Source organism: Homarus americanus, unplaced genomic scaffold (genome assembly GCF_018991925.1).
Source record: "Homarus americanus isolate GMGI-L3 unplaced genomic scaffold, GMGI_Hamer_2.0 scaffold40856, whole genome shotgun sequence".
Classification (NCBI taxonomy): domain Eukaryota; kingdom Metazoa; phylum Arthropoda; class Malacostraca; order Decapoda; family Nephropidae; genus Homarus; species Homarus americanus.
The window spans coordinates 4,876,919-4,893,647 of NW_024734615.1; the positions used below are offsets into that span (position 1 = coordinate 4,876,919).

General features: G+C 45.2%; 1 protein-coding gene across 4 annotated transcripts in view; it reads left to right on the top strand.

Annotated features, from left to right (window-relative positions):
• The window catches only part of LOC121870388 (sodium-dependent multivitamin transporter-like), a 60,828-nt gene that overhangs the window by 4,609 nt on the left and 39,490 nt on the right, over positions 1-16,729 (top strand). For all 4 annotated transcript variants that reach the window (XM_042372207.1, XM_042372210.1, XM_042372206.1 and 1 more), the window contains one exon: positions 257-417. In XM_042372207.1, coding sequence (XP_042228141.1) covers positions 257-417 — 161 coding nt within the window. The remainder of the gene's footprint in view (positions 1-256; positions 418-16,729) is intronic.

Genomic DNA, 16,729 nt, shown 5'->3' on the forward strand with positions numbered 1-16,729 from the left:
TTGAAAATTGGGAATTTAGTTTGGTTTCACTGAAATCCATTAATACAGTTATATCTCGTGTAACTGATGATTGTTGATGAACTAGTGTGCTGTAATTACTAACACTTGTACGTGCTTAAAGATAATTGAAAATGCAGATTTCTATTCGTTTGGTATAAATAACACTATGATAACATGAAAAACAAATGTGCAATACAGTGCGATATTATGTGATCTTAAAATAAGGTAGTGATTGTAAAGATGTGTGATACTCCAGGGAGGGTTGAAGGCGGTGGTGTGGACTGACGCCTTGCAGTTCATGGTGCTACTTGGTGGCATAGTTGCCGTCATCATCAAGGGCATGATAGAGATTGGCGGCCTCGGGAAGGTTTGGGAAATTGCCGTGAAGCACGATCGAGCTGGACCTCAGATATTCAAGTAAGTTTCCTTGGCTGAGTATCAAAGCTCTAGAGTCTAGAATATATATATATATATATATATATATATATATATATATATATATATATATATATATATATATATATATATATATATATATATATATTTAGGTTGTATACATAATGTTTTACATAAGAAATTTGTTTCAAACATTCCAAAAAGATTTGAAACAGCCTTGATAAACTTGAAAAGAAATAAGAATATGCATATTACCAAGGCTGATAAGTCTAATGCTATTGTAATTTTGGATAAAAGTGACTACAATGATAAGATGAATTCATTACTTAGTGATGAAAGCACGTATTGTGAGCTTACGAAAGATCCCCTGGAAAATATTAATATGTTATCTAATTCCAAAATGAAGATGTTATTGAAAAAGAACCCCGATCTCATCAAACAGCTCTCTCAAATCAATCCCACTTTACCTTATATGTATGGATTGATCAAAACACACAAGCTTAACAATCCATTACGTCCTATCGTGAGTTCTGTGAGTTCTGTTACTTACAAATTATCCAAGTGGCTGGTAAAGATGCTATCCCCTCTTACAGGCCAAATATCTAATTCACAATTACACAATAGCAGTGAGTTAATTGATAAACTCAAGAAACATAATGAACCTTGCGAATTAATAAGTTTTGATGTAAATTCACTGTTCACTAGAGTACTGTGAAAGACCTACTTTCATTTCTTAAAGATAAATTACAACTGTTAGATTTAACTATTGAACATGATACTTTCCTCAAATTGATAGAGTTATGCGTAACTGACAATGTGTTTAGAGCAAATGGGAAGTTTTACAAGCAAATATTTGGCATGAGCATGGGTAATTGTCTTTCTGCTCCTCTATCCTGTATTTATATGGAGTTTTTTGAGTCTAGATTACTACCCAATATAGTGGACTTTATTCCTCCATGGTATAGATATGTAGATGATTTTCTTTGTCTTTGGCCTAGAAACAGTGACCCATTGGAATTTTTAGACAAGCTTAATGATATTGTCCCTAGTATCACATTCAAAATTGAAAGAGAAATAAATGGATCCCTTCCATTCCTTGATATGCTTATCATGAGAAATGGCCAAAACTACAAATTTAAGGTATACAGAAAGCCCACACAGGTAGACAGTTTCATTCACTTTTTATCGAATCACCTGGAGTCTACCAAAATGTCAGTTTTTTCTGCTATGTTCTTAAGATGTCTGCGTATTTGTGACTCTGAATTTATTGACGATGAATTGAAACCCTTCTGTGTTGATCGTTGTTTCAAAAGGGCTAAAAAATCCTTTCATTCCTCTCAAACCAGGCAAATTCCTACACTTAAGAATATTTTGACTCTGCCCTATCGTAATGAATTTGTCCCGTTAGTTCGGTCCCTCAAGCTTCTAAATATTAATGTTGTTTTCAAGTATGACTCAACCATTACCAATATGTTAATAAGAAATAGCCCAAGTTTGAATGTAAATGGAAGTGTTTATTGTATTCCATGTAGCAAATGTAATATTAATTATGTAGGACAGACAGGAAAAACACTGCAGCTCAGAATCAAACAACATAAGTACAATATCAGAACAGCATCTGAAAGCAGTGCCCTGTTCGTTCATGTTAGGAATAATAATCATCCCATTGCTTGGGAAAAAAGCTTAGAAGTATTTAAATCATCTTGTGTCACAGAAAGACTTCTGGTTGAAGCTAGTTTGATTAAGGAATTAAAATCAATAAACCTTAGTGATGGTCAGTTCAAAACTGATGATATGTTACATAAATTTATTTGTCAGTGGCCCAAGGTTAAAAATGCTTTGAAAACCTTTGATCTAGATGTATGATAGTTATTTAGTGGGTCCCTTATTTTTGACCTGACCTGACTAGTCACGTCACCCCCCTTCTCTTAAGCTCCTCTACGTGTGTGTGTTGGTGTGGGGATTAGTGGATGACATCATTATGACCTAACCTCATGTTTTTAAGGTCACCCTGTATATTTAAGCCTCTCTCTGTCCATGGGGATCATCCCTACAGTGCCACAAGGACCTGGAGGGACCCCCCCCCCCCACCCTAAGATAATATGCCCCAAGGACAACTCTGAATAACTTAGCTTAGCTTGGCTGAGACCGGCCTTCCCTAACCTTCCCATGAACCTCTAATGCAGCACAGTTACGGAAGACAAAAAACCCGTCTCCGCAAGGTGGATAGCCCACCTGCTGTTAACCTTCTCCTTTACTTCCCACTTCTGAACTTTACCTTGTTCTTTTACCCTTCTCCCACTCCTAGAGCTACTGCTCTCTTCTCTCCGTACAACCAACCAACCTAATCCAGTTGCCTCTGAAGATGTCTTGAATAAAGACGAAAGCTAAGGTGCTCCGTTGTTTCCCTTTTCCCGTGTGATTTTATCAAGATTTATCTTATCCACGTTTTCATTGTGGATCTACATGAAATATATATATATATATATATATATATATATATATATATATATATATATATATATATATATATATATATATATATATATATATATATATATATATATATATATATATACAGTATATATAAATTACTTCGCACTACGACTAGTTCTATCCATTCTTACTCTGATGATTCTCCATTTTCCCATCCCCCTAATTCTCAAACTAGATCTGATATCATTTCATCTATCAATGCTGATCTGTGAGAGCATCTCCGAAAGGTGAGGTAGAAATTTGGTTAAATTCAATAGTAATAAAACGCAGTATTTACTAATTACACTTTCCAAAATAGAAGATCTCCCACCAATCATATTTCAGGACGCAATCATTCTGCCAAATTCCAAAATAGATATGCTAGGCCTCACCATTTCCTCTAATATGCCATGGAAGCCACACATCCACAACAATGCTAAAGCTGCCTCCCGAAAGCTGGGAATCCTGTGTTTTCTTTTTCTTTTATTCTCTTCACCACTGATTGGCTCGTTAGCCGCTTGGGCGATCGCTCACGTCTCTGTCACGCACTGTTGGCAAGTACTGGGCATGCACCGTCTCCTGAACGTACCTGAACCTGCCCCAGTGTTGGTCAAGTCTGGTCCTGAAAGAGCTCACACTCGGTGCCGTCACAACACTTTCTGGCAGATTGTTCCAAGAGTTCACAACTCTCACTCTGAAAAAGTTTGCCCTCGCAGTTTTCTGGACTTGCGGCTTCTTCAACCTTGAGCTGCGACCCCTTGTGAGGCGAGCGTCCGCCAGCTCCAGGAAAGGACACTCGGCTAAGTAGTGCTCCTTGAGATGCTTACACACCTCAATTAGGTCGCCCCTTGCCCGTCTGTAGTATAACTAGGCAAGTTCAGGCGCTCTAATCTCTCAGGGTAGCTGAGGTGCCGAAGTGCAGGCACCAGTCTGGGGGCCCTCCTTTGAACATTTTCAACCAACTGACAGTCCCTAGTATATCTCGGGGACCAGACGGGGTGACAGTACTCCAGATGGGGAAGCACTTCACTCTTGAAGATCGTTACGAGGGACGGACCGTCTAGATATCTGAACTACCTTTTTATAAGACATTGAATCTCAGCAGCCATTTCTTCGACCATTCTTGGAGCGCACAGAGATCCTTCTGCAGCTCTTCACAGCCCACTTGGTTCTTGATTTCCAGGAGAAACTTGGCGTCGTCGGCAAACATTTGTATAGAGGAGTGTACCGCGTCAGGCATGTCATTTATGAAACAAACAAACAACAGCAGGCCCAATACACTGCCCTGTGGTACCCCGCTTGTAACAGGTACAGATGATGATTTCGTGACATTAACCACCACACACTGCCTTCGGCCATGTAGAAAGTCTTCTATCCACACTAGGACATTTCCCCAAATTCCGTACCCTTCCAATTTGATTTTCAGCCTTTTATAGGGTACACTGTCGAAAGCCTTGGCAAAATCTAGGTATATATTGTCAATATTACCACCCCGTTCCAGAATATGGGTCCAAATATCCAATACCTTGAGCAATTGTGTTAAACAGGAGCGCCCCGGCATAAAACCGTGTTAGCAATCCTTTACAGGGTTGTTTCGTAGTAGATGTTCCATCATGGCATCTCTTATAATGCTCTCAAATACTTTACATGCTATGCTGGTCAGGCTCACCGGTCTACAGTTATTCGTGGAGTGACGATCGCCCTTCTTCAAGATAAGACTCATCAAAGTCATTTTCCAATCACTGGGGAGCTTTTGCTCATCGCGGCATTTGCAGAACAGGATCTTCAGGGGCTCAGCAAGCTCGTTGCACAACTCTCTTAGCACTCTGGGATGCATCATGTCAGGGTGTTGACAGTTTATTTCTTATAACCTCTTCTGAGAACACAATGTGGGTCATCGTTGTATCGAACCGTCTGTCCTCAAACGCAGGAAGATTGTTCGCATCCGCTTTTGTGAACAGTGAAGAAAAGAAACTATTTAATGCCTCAGCTTTGCCCTGGTCAGACTCTACGTAACTACGAACTTCAAGCCTCAGGTCCGTTACTCCGACTCGCGTTTTTAATTTCGACTTTGCGTAGCGGTAAAACGCCTTTGGGTTTGACTTGGCCTCGCTTGCAACCAGCCTCTGGAACTCCTTTTCAGCCCTTCTACACTCTGACTTTGCTTGGTTCTTTGCTCTTGTATACATCCTCCTGTCCTACTCATCGTTTGACCCAACCCACGCCTTGAATTTCTGCGTTTTCTTCTTAACTTTGTCGACCGCCGCATGGTTCATGTGTAGGGGTCTCCTTGTATTCCAAGAAGCACAGGGTTTGGTTTTGGGTATATATTTATCGATCAAATGGTTCACTTACTAGCCATGATATTCAGCATAGTGTTTGCGTTCTTATGCCTTAGTGAGTCAGGTCAGTGGATACCACTCACCTCATCCCGTCGTAATTTCCCTTATAATATTTGCATCTTCTCCTGGTTTTGTCGGGAACTAAATAACAGTTAAATCTGATTGACAACATTACATGGTGGCTGGTGCCAACTGGGGCTAGGTGTTCCAGTTTGGCCACCGTACCCTCCTCGTTTGTTATGATGAGGTCCAGTGGCTTCGGTGTTTGCTCCCCTCTGTAATGCGTCGGGTTTTTAACATGTTGGATCAAAAATTATATCTCAGAGTTTGCACAAAAGTAGCGTGGATATTTAATTCATTTGGCGTGAACTCATTTCTCCGGTCGATGTCGCCATAGTTAAAGTCCCCCATGATAAGGAGGTGGCTAGGGTTGAACTTTGCTGCGTTGTCTATTAAGGCTCTTAAATTTCTTTGGTTTGGTAAGCTACGGTTTGGGGATCTGTAGATACATTCAACAATAAGTAAGTCTCCTCCCTTTAATTTAATTTTCACCACTTGGACTCTTCAAAAACGTCCTCTCCCTGTACCCTCGCCTGGCTGGCTCTGTGGTGTTGCCTAACATAGATAACTACACCCCTCCTGCAAGTTTCTTGAGAAAGGTTCGTAAATAAGTCATATCCGTCAATATTGAACTCATATTCCTCTGGTTCGATTCCCCTGCTCTTGTACAACAGTTCTACAACTCCCACTATATCGGGTTGGTGTACCTTCAGTAGTGTTTCAAACTTCTCTCTCTTATCAAGGAACGTGTCAGTATTAGTGTACATAACATTCAAGCTGGAATTTGTTCTTTTTCTTTTATCCTCTTCACCACTGATCGGCTCGTTAGCCGCTTGGGCGATCGGTCACGTCTCTGTTACGCGCTGTTGGCAAGTACTGGGCATGCACCGGCTCCTGAATGTACCTGAACCCGCTCCAGTGTTCGTTAAGTCTTGTCTTGAAAGAGCTTACACTCGGTGCTGTCACAACACTCTCTGGTAGATTGTTCCAAGAGTTTACAACCCTCAATCCGAAAAAAAGTTTGCCCTCACAGTTTTCTGGACTTGCGGCTTGTTCAATCTTGAGCTGTGACCCCTTGTGGGGCGAGCGTCCGCCAGCTCCAAGTAAGGACACTCGACTGAGTAGTGCCCCTTGAGATGCTTATACACCTCAATTAGGTCACCCCTTGCCCGTCTGTAGTATAAGCTAGGCAAGTTCAGGCGCTCCAATCTCTCAGGGTAGCTGAGGTGCCGAAGTGCAGGCACCAGTCTGGTGGCCCTCCTTTGAATATTTTCAACCAAGTGACAGTCCCTTGCATATCTCGGGGTGACAGTACTCGGTAACGTCTCTGCTCTTGGTAGTAACTCCGGCCCCCCTCCATTCTCAACAGCTGCAGCATTTGTTAAATATACTATATTTTGCAGGGTGTGATTAGATATGTCATTGTTTACACGGCGCTCGCTTCGTCTTGGGTGGGAGGTGGAGCTGGTGCCTCCTCCTGGGTGGGAGGTAGAGCTGGTCGAGGGTGTACCGCTGTCCCCTGGCTCTGTGCTGGTGCTCTTGCTTCCACTACCCTTCCCCTGGATATAACCCATGTACACCCGTTCCCGCTCCTCCTCGACTCCTCCCTCCTCTGCTTCAAGCCCTGCAGTAGCTTCTTGTGCTGTTTTCTCTGCATTACCGTGCGATCTGTTTTTTTTTTTTTGGGGATTAGCCTACCCGGGCACAGGTCACTGACCCACGTCGGGGCCTGGGGAGGCGAAAATGTAATAATAATAATAATAATAATAATAAAGAAATACAAAAATGAAAAAAAATCAAAAGTGAAAAACAATACATGTATCTTGTGTTGTCAATAGTAAGAGAAACAATTGAGACCCTGCAATTGTGTGCACTGTAAATGAGGCAGAAGTCAGATCAGCCACCTGGGACTTGGTCACAATTTTCGTGATGCCATATGGCAGCAGGGTCTACCATTAGACAACACATTATGCTTCCAATATCTTCCCAGGCGGTAGTACCTCCCTGTTTGGTAGCTGCTTACTTCGTACTACCTGTCAAAATGAGTGAATACTTTCCGAAATGACTCGCTCCTTGCTATTTATTTATTTTTTTGCCAATGTAAAGTACGATTTTCAATGTTATAGAAACATGATACAAATACATTTTTCCTGTTTATTAGATTTTTTTATACAAGTAGACAGTTATTATCTGCTTTAGGGAGAGTCTTTTGGCGTTTGTTGCTGTGAGTTTGGTTGTACTCCCTGGTTGCCTTCTTAGCTGCCATGAGAAGCTCCTTTGGATGTTCGATTTTGTAAGCTGGAGTATCCTTTGATAGGATAGTAGTAACTACGCTCCCAAGGATTTCTTCTGGGCCCTGATTGCAGTGGAAGGGTGTTTTGTTTTTTTTTAACATAAAAAACCGCTTTCTTAAGCTGCATTCGAGTGTGGTATTGTAAGAATCAGCTGCACCACCTGAATGAGAAGCGAGAATTGGGCGCTGTCATCCGTATTGCTCCTGGTGGACACGTGTCCCCAAATAACATCCATGGAATGTAGACTGGGTTTACCCGATTTAACAGTATCCCACACTTCTGCTGGCACATCCCTTTCTTCTAGCACTGATAGGAAATGAACTCATCCTTTAATAATTCGTTTTTTTTCCGCATCACTGTTAAATGGAAGGAGAGATGAATACCGGTCAATAAATTATTCAAGCTGAGACAATTCTGCTGAATCTCTATGTAAAGTTGATAAACCTGGGATATTGAGCAAAGGGTCATCTAGAAGCAAATGGCTTTTAGCTCAGTTAAATGCTTGTGCATAAAGACATCTGATGCCATGGTAGAACCTTTTGATCTTGTTTGTATCATATTTATCACTGAACATTTTCTGGGGTGTACTTTTTGTTGAGATTCCAATGTCCAGCTGCTCATCAGTCTTCATGGCCATGCCATCATCAAGGTTTATCACCTCTGCTCCAACGTCTTTCACCATCTTGGCATCTAGAAATCATCAGTCAAGTTTTTTAAGGAAATCATGCAAAACTGAGATGAGTGTGTCTCCAACTGAATGAATTTATTCCAACGGATGAACAGTTGTAGTACCGACTGATGAACTTCTGTCATGGTATCCTCAAATTGTTGCTGCAGACATTTAAATCTTGCCTGGCTGTCATCACTGCTCAGGAAATAGCTTTTGAGGCTTGCAAACTTCTGTAATATTCTGGAAATAATATTTTTCAGGCTCAACCAGAAGGTAGAGACATGCTTGACCATGCCTGCATATTCTGTATCACAAATCAAGCAAAATTCTTGGAGACAGCTTCATTTTTGTTGATTTGTCAACTTTCAAGCCAGTAGTAAATGTCCACACAAATTTTCAACATCAAAACCTGTTGTTTCTGTGTAAGCATCTCAAGCATAATATGTAAGGTACTTGAGAAAATTTTCAGAGATGCCGCGATAGAACATCTACTACGAAACAACCTTGTAAAGGATTGCCAACGGTTTTATGCCGGGGCGCTCCTGCTAAACACAATTGCTCAAAGTATTGGATATTTGGACCTATAATCTGGAACGGGGTTGTAATATCGACAATAAATAACTAGATTTTGCCAAGGCTTTCAACAGTGTACCCCACGAAAGGCTGAAAATCAAACTGAAAGGGTGCGGAATTCGGGGAAATGTCCTTGCATGGATGGAAGACTTTCTACATGACCGCAAGCAGTGTGTGGTGTATTGGGCCCGCTGTTGTTTGTTGGTTTCATAAATGACATGCCTGACGTTGTACACTCCATACAAATGTTTGTCGATGACGCCAAGTTATTTCGGGAAATCAAGAACCATGCGGACTGTGAAGAGCTCCAAGAATGGTCGATGAAATGGTTGCTGAGAAATGTCACGAAGTGTAAGAGGATGCACCTGGGGCGTACCAACGGTAAAGAGGCGTATCATATGTCCCAACGGGATGAAGAAACTGCATTATTTGAGACCGAATGTGAGAAGGGCCTAGGTGTGTATGTTGACAATGAGCTGAAGTTCTCGGGCCATTGCGAGAAGAAGGTAGACCAGGCAAATCAATTATTGGGTCTAATGAGAATGTCGTTCAGATATTTAGACGGTCCGTCCCTCGTAACGATCTTCAAGAGTGAAGTGCTTCCCCATCTGGAGTACTGTCACCCCGTCTGGTCCCCGAGATATGATAGGGACTGTCAGTTGGTTGAAAATGTTCAAAGGAGGGCCACCAGACTGGTGCCTGCACTTCGGCACCTCAACTACCCTGAGAGATTGGAGCGCCTGAACTTGCCTAGCTTATACTACAGGCGGGCAAGGGGTGACCTAACTGAGGTGTATAAGCATCTCAAGGGGCACTACTCAGTCCAGTGTCCGTACTTAGAGCTGGCGGACGCTCGCCCCACAGGAGGCCACTACTCAAGATTGAAGAAGCCGCAGGTCCAGAAAACTGTGAGGGCAAAATTTTTCGGAGTGAGAGTTGTGAACTCTTGGAACAATTTGCCAGAAAGTGTTGTGACGGATCCGAGTGTGAGCTCTTTCAAGACCAGACTTGACCAACACTGGAGCAGGTTCAGGTACATTCAGGAGCCGGTGCATGCCCAGTACTTGCCAACAGTGCATAACAGAGACGTGACCGATCACCCAAGCAGCTAACGAGCCGATCATTTGGTGAAGAGGATAAAGGAACAAGAAAAGTAGCAGAGACGTGACCAATCGCCCAAGCGGCTAGCGAGCCGATCCGTGGTGATGAGGATAAAGGTAAAAGTAAGACCCAATAATTTATTTGCCTCATTCACCTTCTTCTCGCAATGGCCTGAGAACTTCAGCTCATTGCCAACATACACACCTAGGCCCTTCTCACATTCAGTCTCAAATAGTGCAGTTTCTTCATCCCGTTGGGACATCTTTTTACTTTTTACTTTTATCCTCTTCGCCACTGATCGGCTTGTTAGCCGCTTGGGCGATCGGTCACGTCTCTTTTCATTTATATTCTTCACCAAACGATCGGCTTGCTAGCCGCCCGGGCGATCGGTGACGTCTCTGTCACGCACTGTTGGCAAATACTGGGCATGCACCGGCTCCTGAATGTACCTGAACCCGCTCCAGTGTTGATCAAGTCTTCTCTTGAAAGAGCTCACACTCGGTGCCGTCACAACACTCTCTGGTAGATTGTTCCAAGAGTTTACAACCCTCACTCCGAAAAAGTTTGCCCTCACGGTTTTCTGGACTTGCGGCTAATTCAATCTTGAGCTGTGACCCCTTGTGGGGCGAGTGTCCGCCAGCTCCAAGTAAGGACACTCAACTGAGTAGTGCCCCCTGAGATGCTTATACACCTCAACTAGGTCCCCCCTTGCCCGTCTGTAGTATAAGCTAGGCAAGTTCAGGCGCTTCAATCTCTCAGGGTAGCTGAGGTGCCGAAGTGCAGGCACCAGTTTGGTGGCCCTCCTTTGAACATTTTCAACCAACTGACAGTCCCTAGCATATCTCGGGGACCAGATGGGGTGACAGTACTCCAGATGGGGAAGCACTTCACTCCTGAAGATCGTCACGAGGGACGGACCGTCTAGATATCTGAACGACCTTCTTATAAGACCCAATATTTTATTTGCCTGATTTACCTTCTTCTCACAATGGCCCGAGAACTTCAGCTCATTGTCAACATACACACCTAGGTCCTTCTCACACACAGTCTCAACTAGTGCATTTTCTTCATCCCGTTGGGACATATGATACGCCTCCTTACCGTTGGTACGCCCCAGGTGCATCCTCTTACACTTCGTGACATTGAATCTCAGCAGCCATTTCTTCGACCATTCCTGGAGCCCACAGAGGTCCTTCTGCAGCTCTTCACAGTCCGCTTGGTTCTTAATTTCCCGAAATAACTTGCCATCATCGGCAAACATTTGTATGGAGGAGTGTACAACGTCAGGCATGTCATTTATGAAACAAACAAACAACAGCGGGCCCAATACACTACCCTGCGGTACCCCACTTGTTACAGGTACAGATGACGATTTCGTGCCATTAATCACCACACACTGCTTGCAGTCATGTAGAAAGTCTTCTATCCACGCTAGGACATTTCCCCGAATTCCGTACCCTTCCAGTTTGATTTTCAGCCTTTCGTGGGGTACACTGTCGAAAGCCTTGGCAAAATCTAGGTAAATATTGTCGATATTACCACCCCGTTCTAGAATATGGGTCCAATTATCCAATACCTTGAGCAATTGTGTTAAGCAAGAGCGCCCCGGCATAAAACCGTGTTGGCAATCTTTTACAAGGTTGTTTCGTAGTAGATGTTCCATCGCGGCATCTCTGATAATACTCTCAAGTACTTTACATATTATGCTGGTCAGGCTCACCGGTCTATAGTTGTTCGTGGAGTGACTATCGCCCTTCTTGAAGATAGGACTCACATAAGCCACTTTCCATTCACTGGGGACCATTTGTTCATCCAGGCATTTACAAAACAGAATCTTCAGGGGCTCTGCAAGCTCGTTGCACAGCTCTCTTAGCACTCTAGGATGCACCATGTCAGGTCCGGGACTCTTATGGACCTTTAGCCTGGACAGTTTATTTCTAATACCCTCTTCTGTGAACACAATGTGGGTCAGTGCTGTGTCGAACCGTCTGTCCTCAAACGTAGGAAGGTTAGTTGCATCCTCTCTTGTGAACACCGAGGAAAAGAAGCTGTTCAATGCCTCAGCTTTATCCTGGTCAGAATGTGCGTAACTACCATCCACAACCCTCAGGTCTGATACTCCTACTCGCGTTTTCAATTTCGACTTTGCATAGCGGTAAAACGCCTTTGGGTTTGACTTGACCTCGCGTGCAACCAGCCTCTGGAACTCCTTTTCAGCCCTCCTACACTCTATCTTTGCTTGGTTTCTGGCTCTTGCATACATCCTCCTGTCTTTCTCATCGTTTGACCCAACCCACGTCTTGAATTTTTGGGTTTTCTTCTTAATTTTGTCGACCGCCGCATGGTTCATGTGTAGGGATCCCCTCGTATTCCTAGAAGCACTGGGTTTGGTCTTGGGTATATATTTATCGATCAAATGGGTCATTTTACTAGTTATGATATTCGTCCTTAGTGTCTGCGTTCTTGTGCCTTAATAAGTCAGGCCAGTTGATACCCCTCATCTCTTCCCTCATCCCATTGTAATTTCCCTTGTAATATTTGCACCTTGGCCTGGCCTTATCTTGAACTAGGTAACAGTTAAATCTGAATGACAACACTGTATGGTGACTGGTGCCAACTGGGGCAAGGTGTTCCAGTTTGGCCACCATACCCTCCTCGTTTGTTATGATGAGGTCAAGTTGGTACGCCGCAGGTGCATCCTCTTACACTTCGTGACATTGAATCTCAGCAGCCATTTCTTCGACCAATCTTGGAGTTCACAGAGGTCCTCCTGCAGCTCTTCACAGTCCGCATGGATCTTGATTTCCCGAAATTACTTGGTGTCATAGGCAAACATTTGTATGGGGGGAGTGTACAGCGTCAGGCATGTCATTTATGAAACAAGCAAACTACAGCGGGCCCAATACTTGTACACTGCCCTGTGGTACCCCACTTGTGACAGGTATGGACGATGATTTCGTGTAAACATTACGAGATACGTATTTTTAATACGGAAATAAAGACCAGTGTGATACTATAAATTCCTCAAAGTTTGTTTCTTTGTGCTGGGAGCAAAAAAGAATGATCAATATTCGGAAAGTGTCACAAAGGACCTGAATATTAAGTTATATATGGTTAGATGTAAAAAAAAAAAAAAATAATAATATATATATATATATATATATATATATATATATATATATATATATATATATATATATATATATATATATATATATATATATATAATTTCTTCTATAACGTTTCCGTCGGAAATTTATAGTTTTCAAGATACTATCTGAAAATTGACGATACTGACACTCGGGTTTACATTTTGGACACTTTACAGATGATGCAAGAACACCGTGAGCCCTAAAAATATCAATGGCTGCTGCATCATAATCCAAAACACGGTGAATAATGCGCCAGTCAGCCTATGTACATTTACATCCTTCACACACGGTATCCATCTTGAAACTGATCGAGTTATCGGGAATCGAAAGTTACGTTCATTAGCGCTCGAGTATAACATAACATAACACTTACGCTGATTCTTGCACACGACCATGACGTAAAAAAAATACTCCCGCTGAGTGGCTAATTTTATTAAAAAATAAATATTTCAATTGTCTCGAAAACTATAAATTTCCTACGGGAACGTTATAGAAGAAATTATTTTTATTTATTTTTTCTCTATCTAATTATAAATGATTCAATATTCAGGTCCCTGGTGACACTTTCTGAATATTGACCAAAAGAACATTAACGGCAATATTTTGCTCGGTATATATGTTCCAAACTTATCACTCAGACGAGAACACCATACTGCACCACTTCCTCATTCCTCTTTATCCTCCTGTATCTCTCACTCAGGTAAGTTTCTTGCACAATACGGGTTAGGTTAGGTTAGGGTTTTTTTTTTTTTAGGTTTTTACGTTTTATTTACCTACCTGTGAGAGGTTTGAGTCATAGACCACGTTCTTTGTAGACTTTATTCTAACAGCATCAGCTGGAGACTGGCAACCAGGCGCTGCCAAAGACAAGCCCCCATCTCAACATGGGAAAACATATCGTACGATGGTACAATCTTACATCTCCCCCCCAAGTTAAAAGGAAATGACAATGCACATTTGAACTAACAAAAGGAAAACAATGCATTCATAAAAACAACAATAATGCAGGAAAAACGAGTCAAACAAAGGAAAAAAACAGAAAAAAAACCCTCTAAACTGATTTTACATCACATACACTACACCACGTAGTCCGTTAACCAGCCAGGAGGCCTACGGCCTCTCCTGGGCCTGGCCGCGCTCGACTGGGGAGGAGCCGTGGGTGCGGAGGAGGGCGCGGGTGTGGAGGGTACAGCAGAAGGGGGGCCAGGAGGCACAGCTTGGTGCACCACCGGAGTAGTAGGCACAGGTGTGGAGCCGTTTCGCAGGTGGCGTCTGTTGCGGATGGACACCCTGCCACTGCCACTCAACCTGACGGCATACTGCCTGTGAGGGCGGGCTTCCACCACTATGCCTGTCCTGTCCCAGAGCTTGGTAGCTGCGTCCTGCACACGCACCTGCGTGCCCACGACTAGGGGAGCCAGCTGGCGGGATACCTCCCTCCGCGACAGGACCCCATCCTGTGTTTCGGCCAAGCGCACCTCCCTCATACGAAGTGCCCGCCGCCAGTGCTGGTCCACCTTATAGTGCTGTCTGGCCACGGGAACGCCGTCACGGAGCTGGCGGCCGGTGGCAAGTTGGGCGGGCGACTTGTTCACCCCCCGCAGAGGCGTGTTCAGGTACTGGAGGAGGGCCTGGGGTGTCCTATCGCAGTCCAGGCTACCCCCGGGCCCAGTGTTATCCCAGAGGAGCCTCTTGGCAGCCTTGACCCCAGCCTCTGCCCTGCCATTGGACTGGGGGAAGTGGGCCGACGAGAGGCGCACCTCGACCCCCCATGACTTGAGGTAATCTGTCATCTCAAGGCTGGCAAGGTTGGTACCTCCATCCGTGGAGATCTGCTCAGGTACCCCCCACCTCGTGAAGTAGGCCCGCAGACTGGCGATGATTTTTCCAGAGGTGGCCTCGTTGGGGAAGTGGGCGATCTCCAGCCAACCTGTCAGTCGGTCAGCATATGCTAGGTACGTGCGGCCCTGCAGGTGGAACAAATCGGTCACCACTTGTTGAAAGGGATAGTCTGGCGCTGGGGTCAGAACCAACGACTCCGGAGGCTGGGAAGGGGCGTGGGTCTCGCAAGCAGCACACCGGGACCGATGATACTGCAGGTCACCCTCCATGCCAGGCCAATAGACAGACTGCCGGGCCCGCCTGAGCATTGAGTCGAGGCCCTGGTGCCCCACATGCAGGTTAACGGCGACCCGGTGGCGGAGGGTGTCGGGGATGACAAGGCGCACGCAGCCCTGGTCAAAGGTGTAGGTGACCAAACCCCTGACCACAGCCAACCTGTCCCTCACCGAGAAGTACGGGCGCAGACAGGCCACCTCCTGTGACTTGTGGGGGTGCTAGTCGCCCGCCAGCACCCTCGACACTAGAATCTGGTACACTGGGTCGTCCGCAGCCGCTTTGCATACTGTGTCTTCGTCCATAGTGATGCACCCATCCTGATCCAGTGCTGCGATTGTGACTGCACACACTGCAGCGCACAGGTCCTCCTCTTGGTCCACGTCCTCCGCATCAGGCGCCGCCCTGAGGGAGGGGAAGCGGGATAGGGCGTCAGCTGCACAGTTCCGCTTCCCTGGCAAGTATTTGACCGTGAATCGGTACTGCAGGGTCTTCTCCTTGAGCCTGAACAGGCGCGGATTCGCCACATCCGTGAGGGCTCTGTCCCCTAGCAAGCCAACTAAGGGGCGGTGGTCCGTCACCAGAATGAGGTTCGGGCAGCCAAGGAGGAACAGCCTGGCCTTGCGCAGGCACCACACCACAGCCAGGGCCTCCCCTTCTACTGCAGCATAACCGGCCTCGGCCGTGCTCAGATGTCGGCTACCACACAGAGCCAACCGCCACCCTCCTCTGCAGCAGAAGGGCGTCTCTGGAGAGGCACAGGCACAGTATTGTTGCAGGACGACGAAGCCGATGCCCTCCCTGCTCCAATCAGTGACAGCTGCCGTAGGCCTGGATTTGTCGTAGTACACCAAGCCGTCTCTGGCCAACTGACAGATGGTGTCCTGGGCCTGGCGAAACTTGAGCCGCAGCTGGTCGTCCCAATACACCTGCTTGCCCACTGGCTTCTTGAGGAGCTCACGGAAGGGCTCCATCACAGGTGCAGTGGCAAGGAAGGGAGCCAACTGATTAACCAGGCCATGCCAGGACCTGATGTCAGTGATTGATGGCTGATCCGGCATGGGGAAGTCCTTGATGGCTGACAGACGTTGGGCAGTGGGCTGGTACAGGTCCCACCCCAGGAGGAAACCCACAAACTCAGCTTCTCTCCTGCAGAACAAGAACTTTTCTGGTTTCAGCGTGATACCTGTGCGAGCGCAGGTCTCCAGAAAATCGTAAGTGAGCCAGAACGCCCCCTTCACACTGGAGTCATAGAGGAGAGTGTCATCCACGCACTTGTACTTGCGGGTCAATAGCGTCGTCAAACCTCTTGGTGTAAGCATCTGACGCTGAGCAATGTCCCATGGGCGTCCTGCAGTATCGAAAACGTCCCCACGGCGTGATGAATGTGGTCAGGCGTCTACTCTCCTCCTCCAACTCCACTTGATGAAATCCCCAAAAGGCGTCGGCGACGGTTTTGAATGAGTGCACTGGCACCCCAGACACCATGTCGAATGGTGCGGGTGTGTGGTGCGTCTCCCTCAGACAGCTTGCATTGAGGCGTTGGAAGTC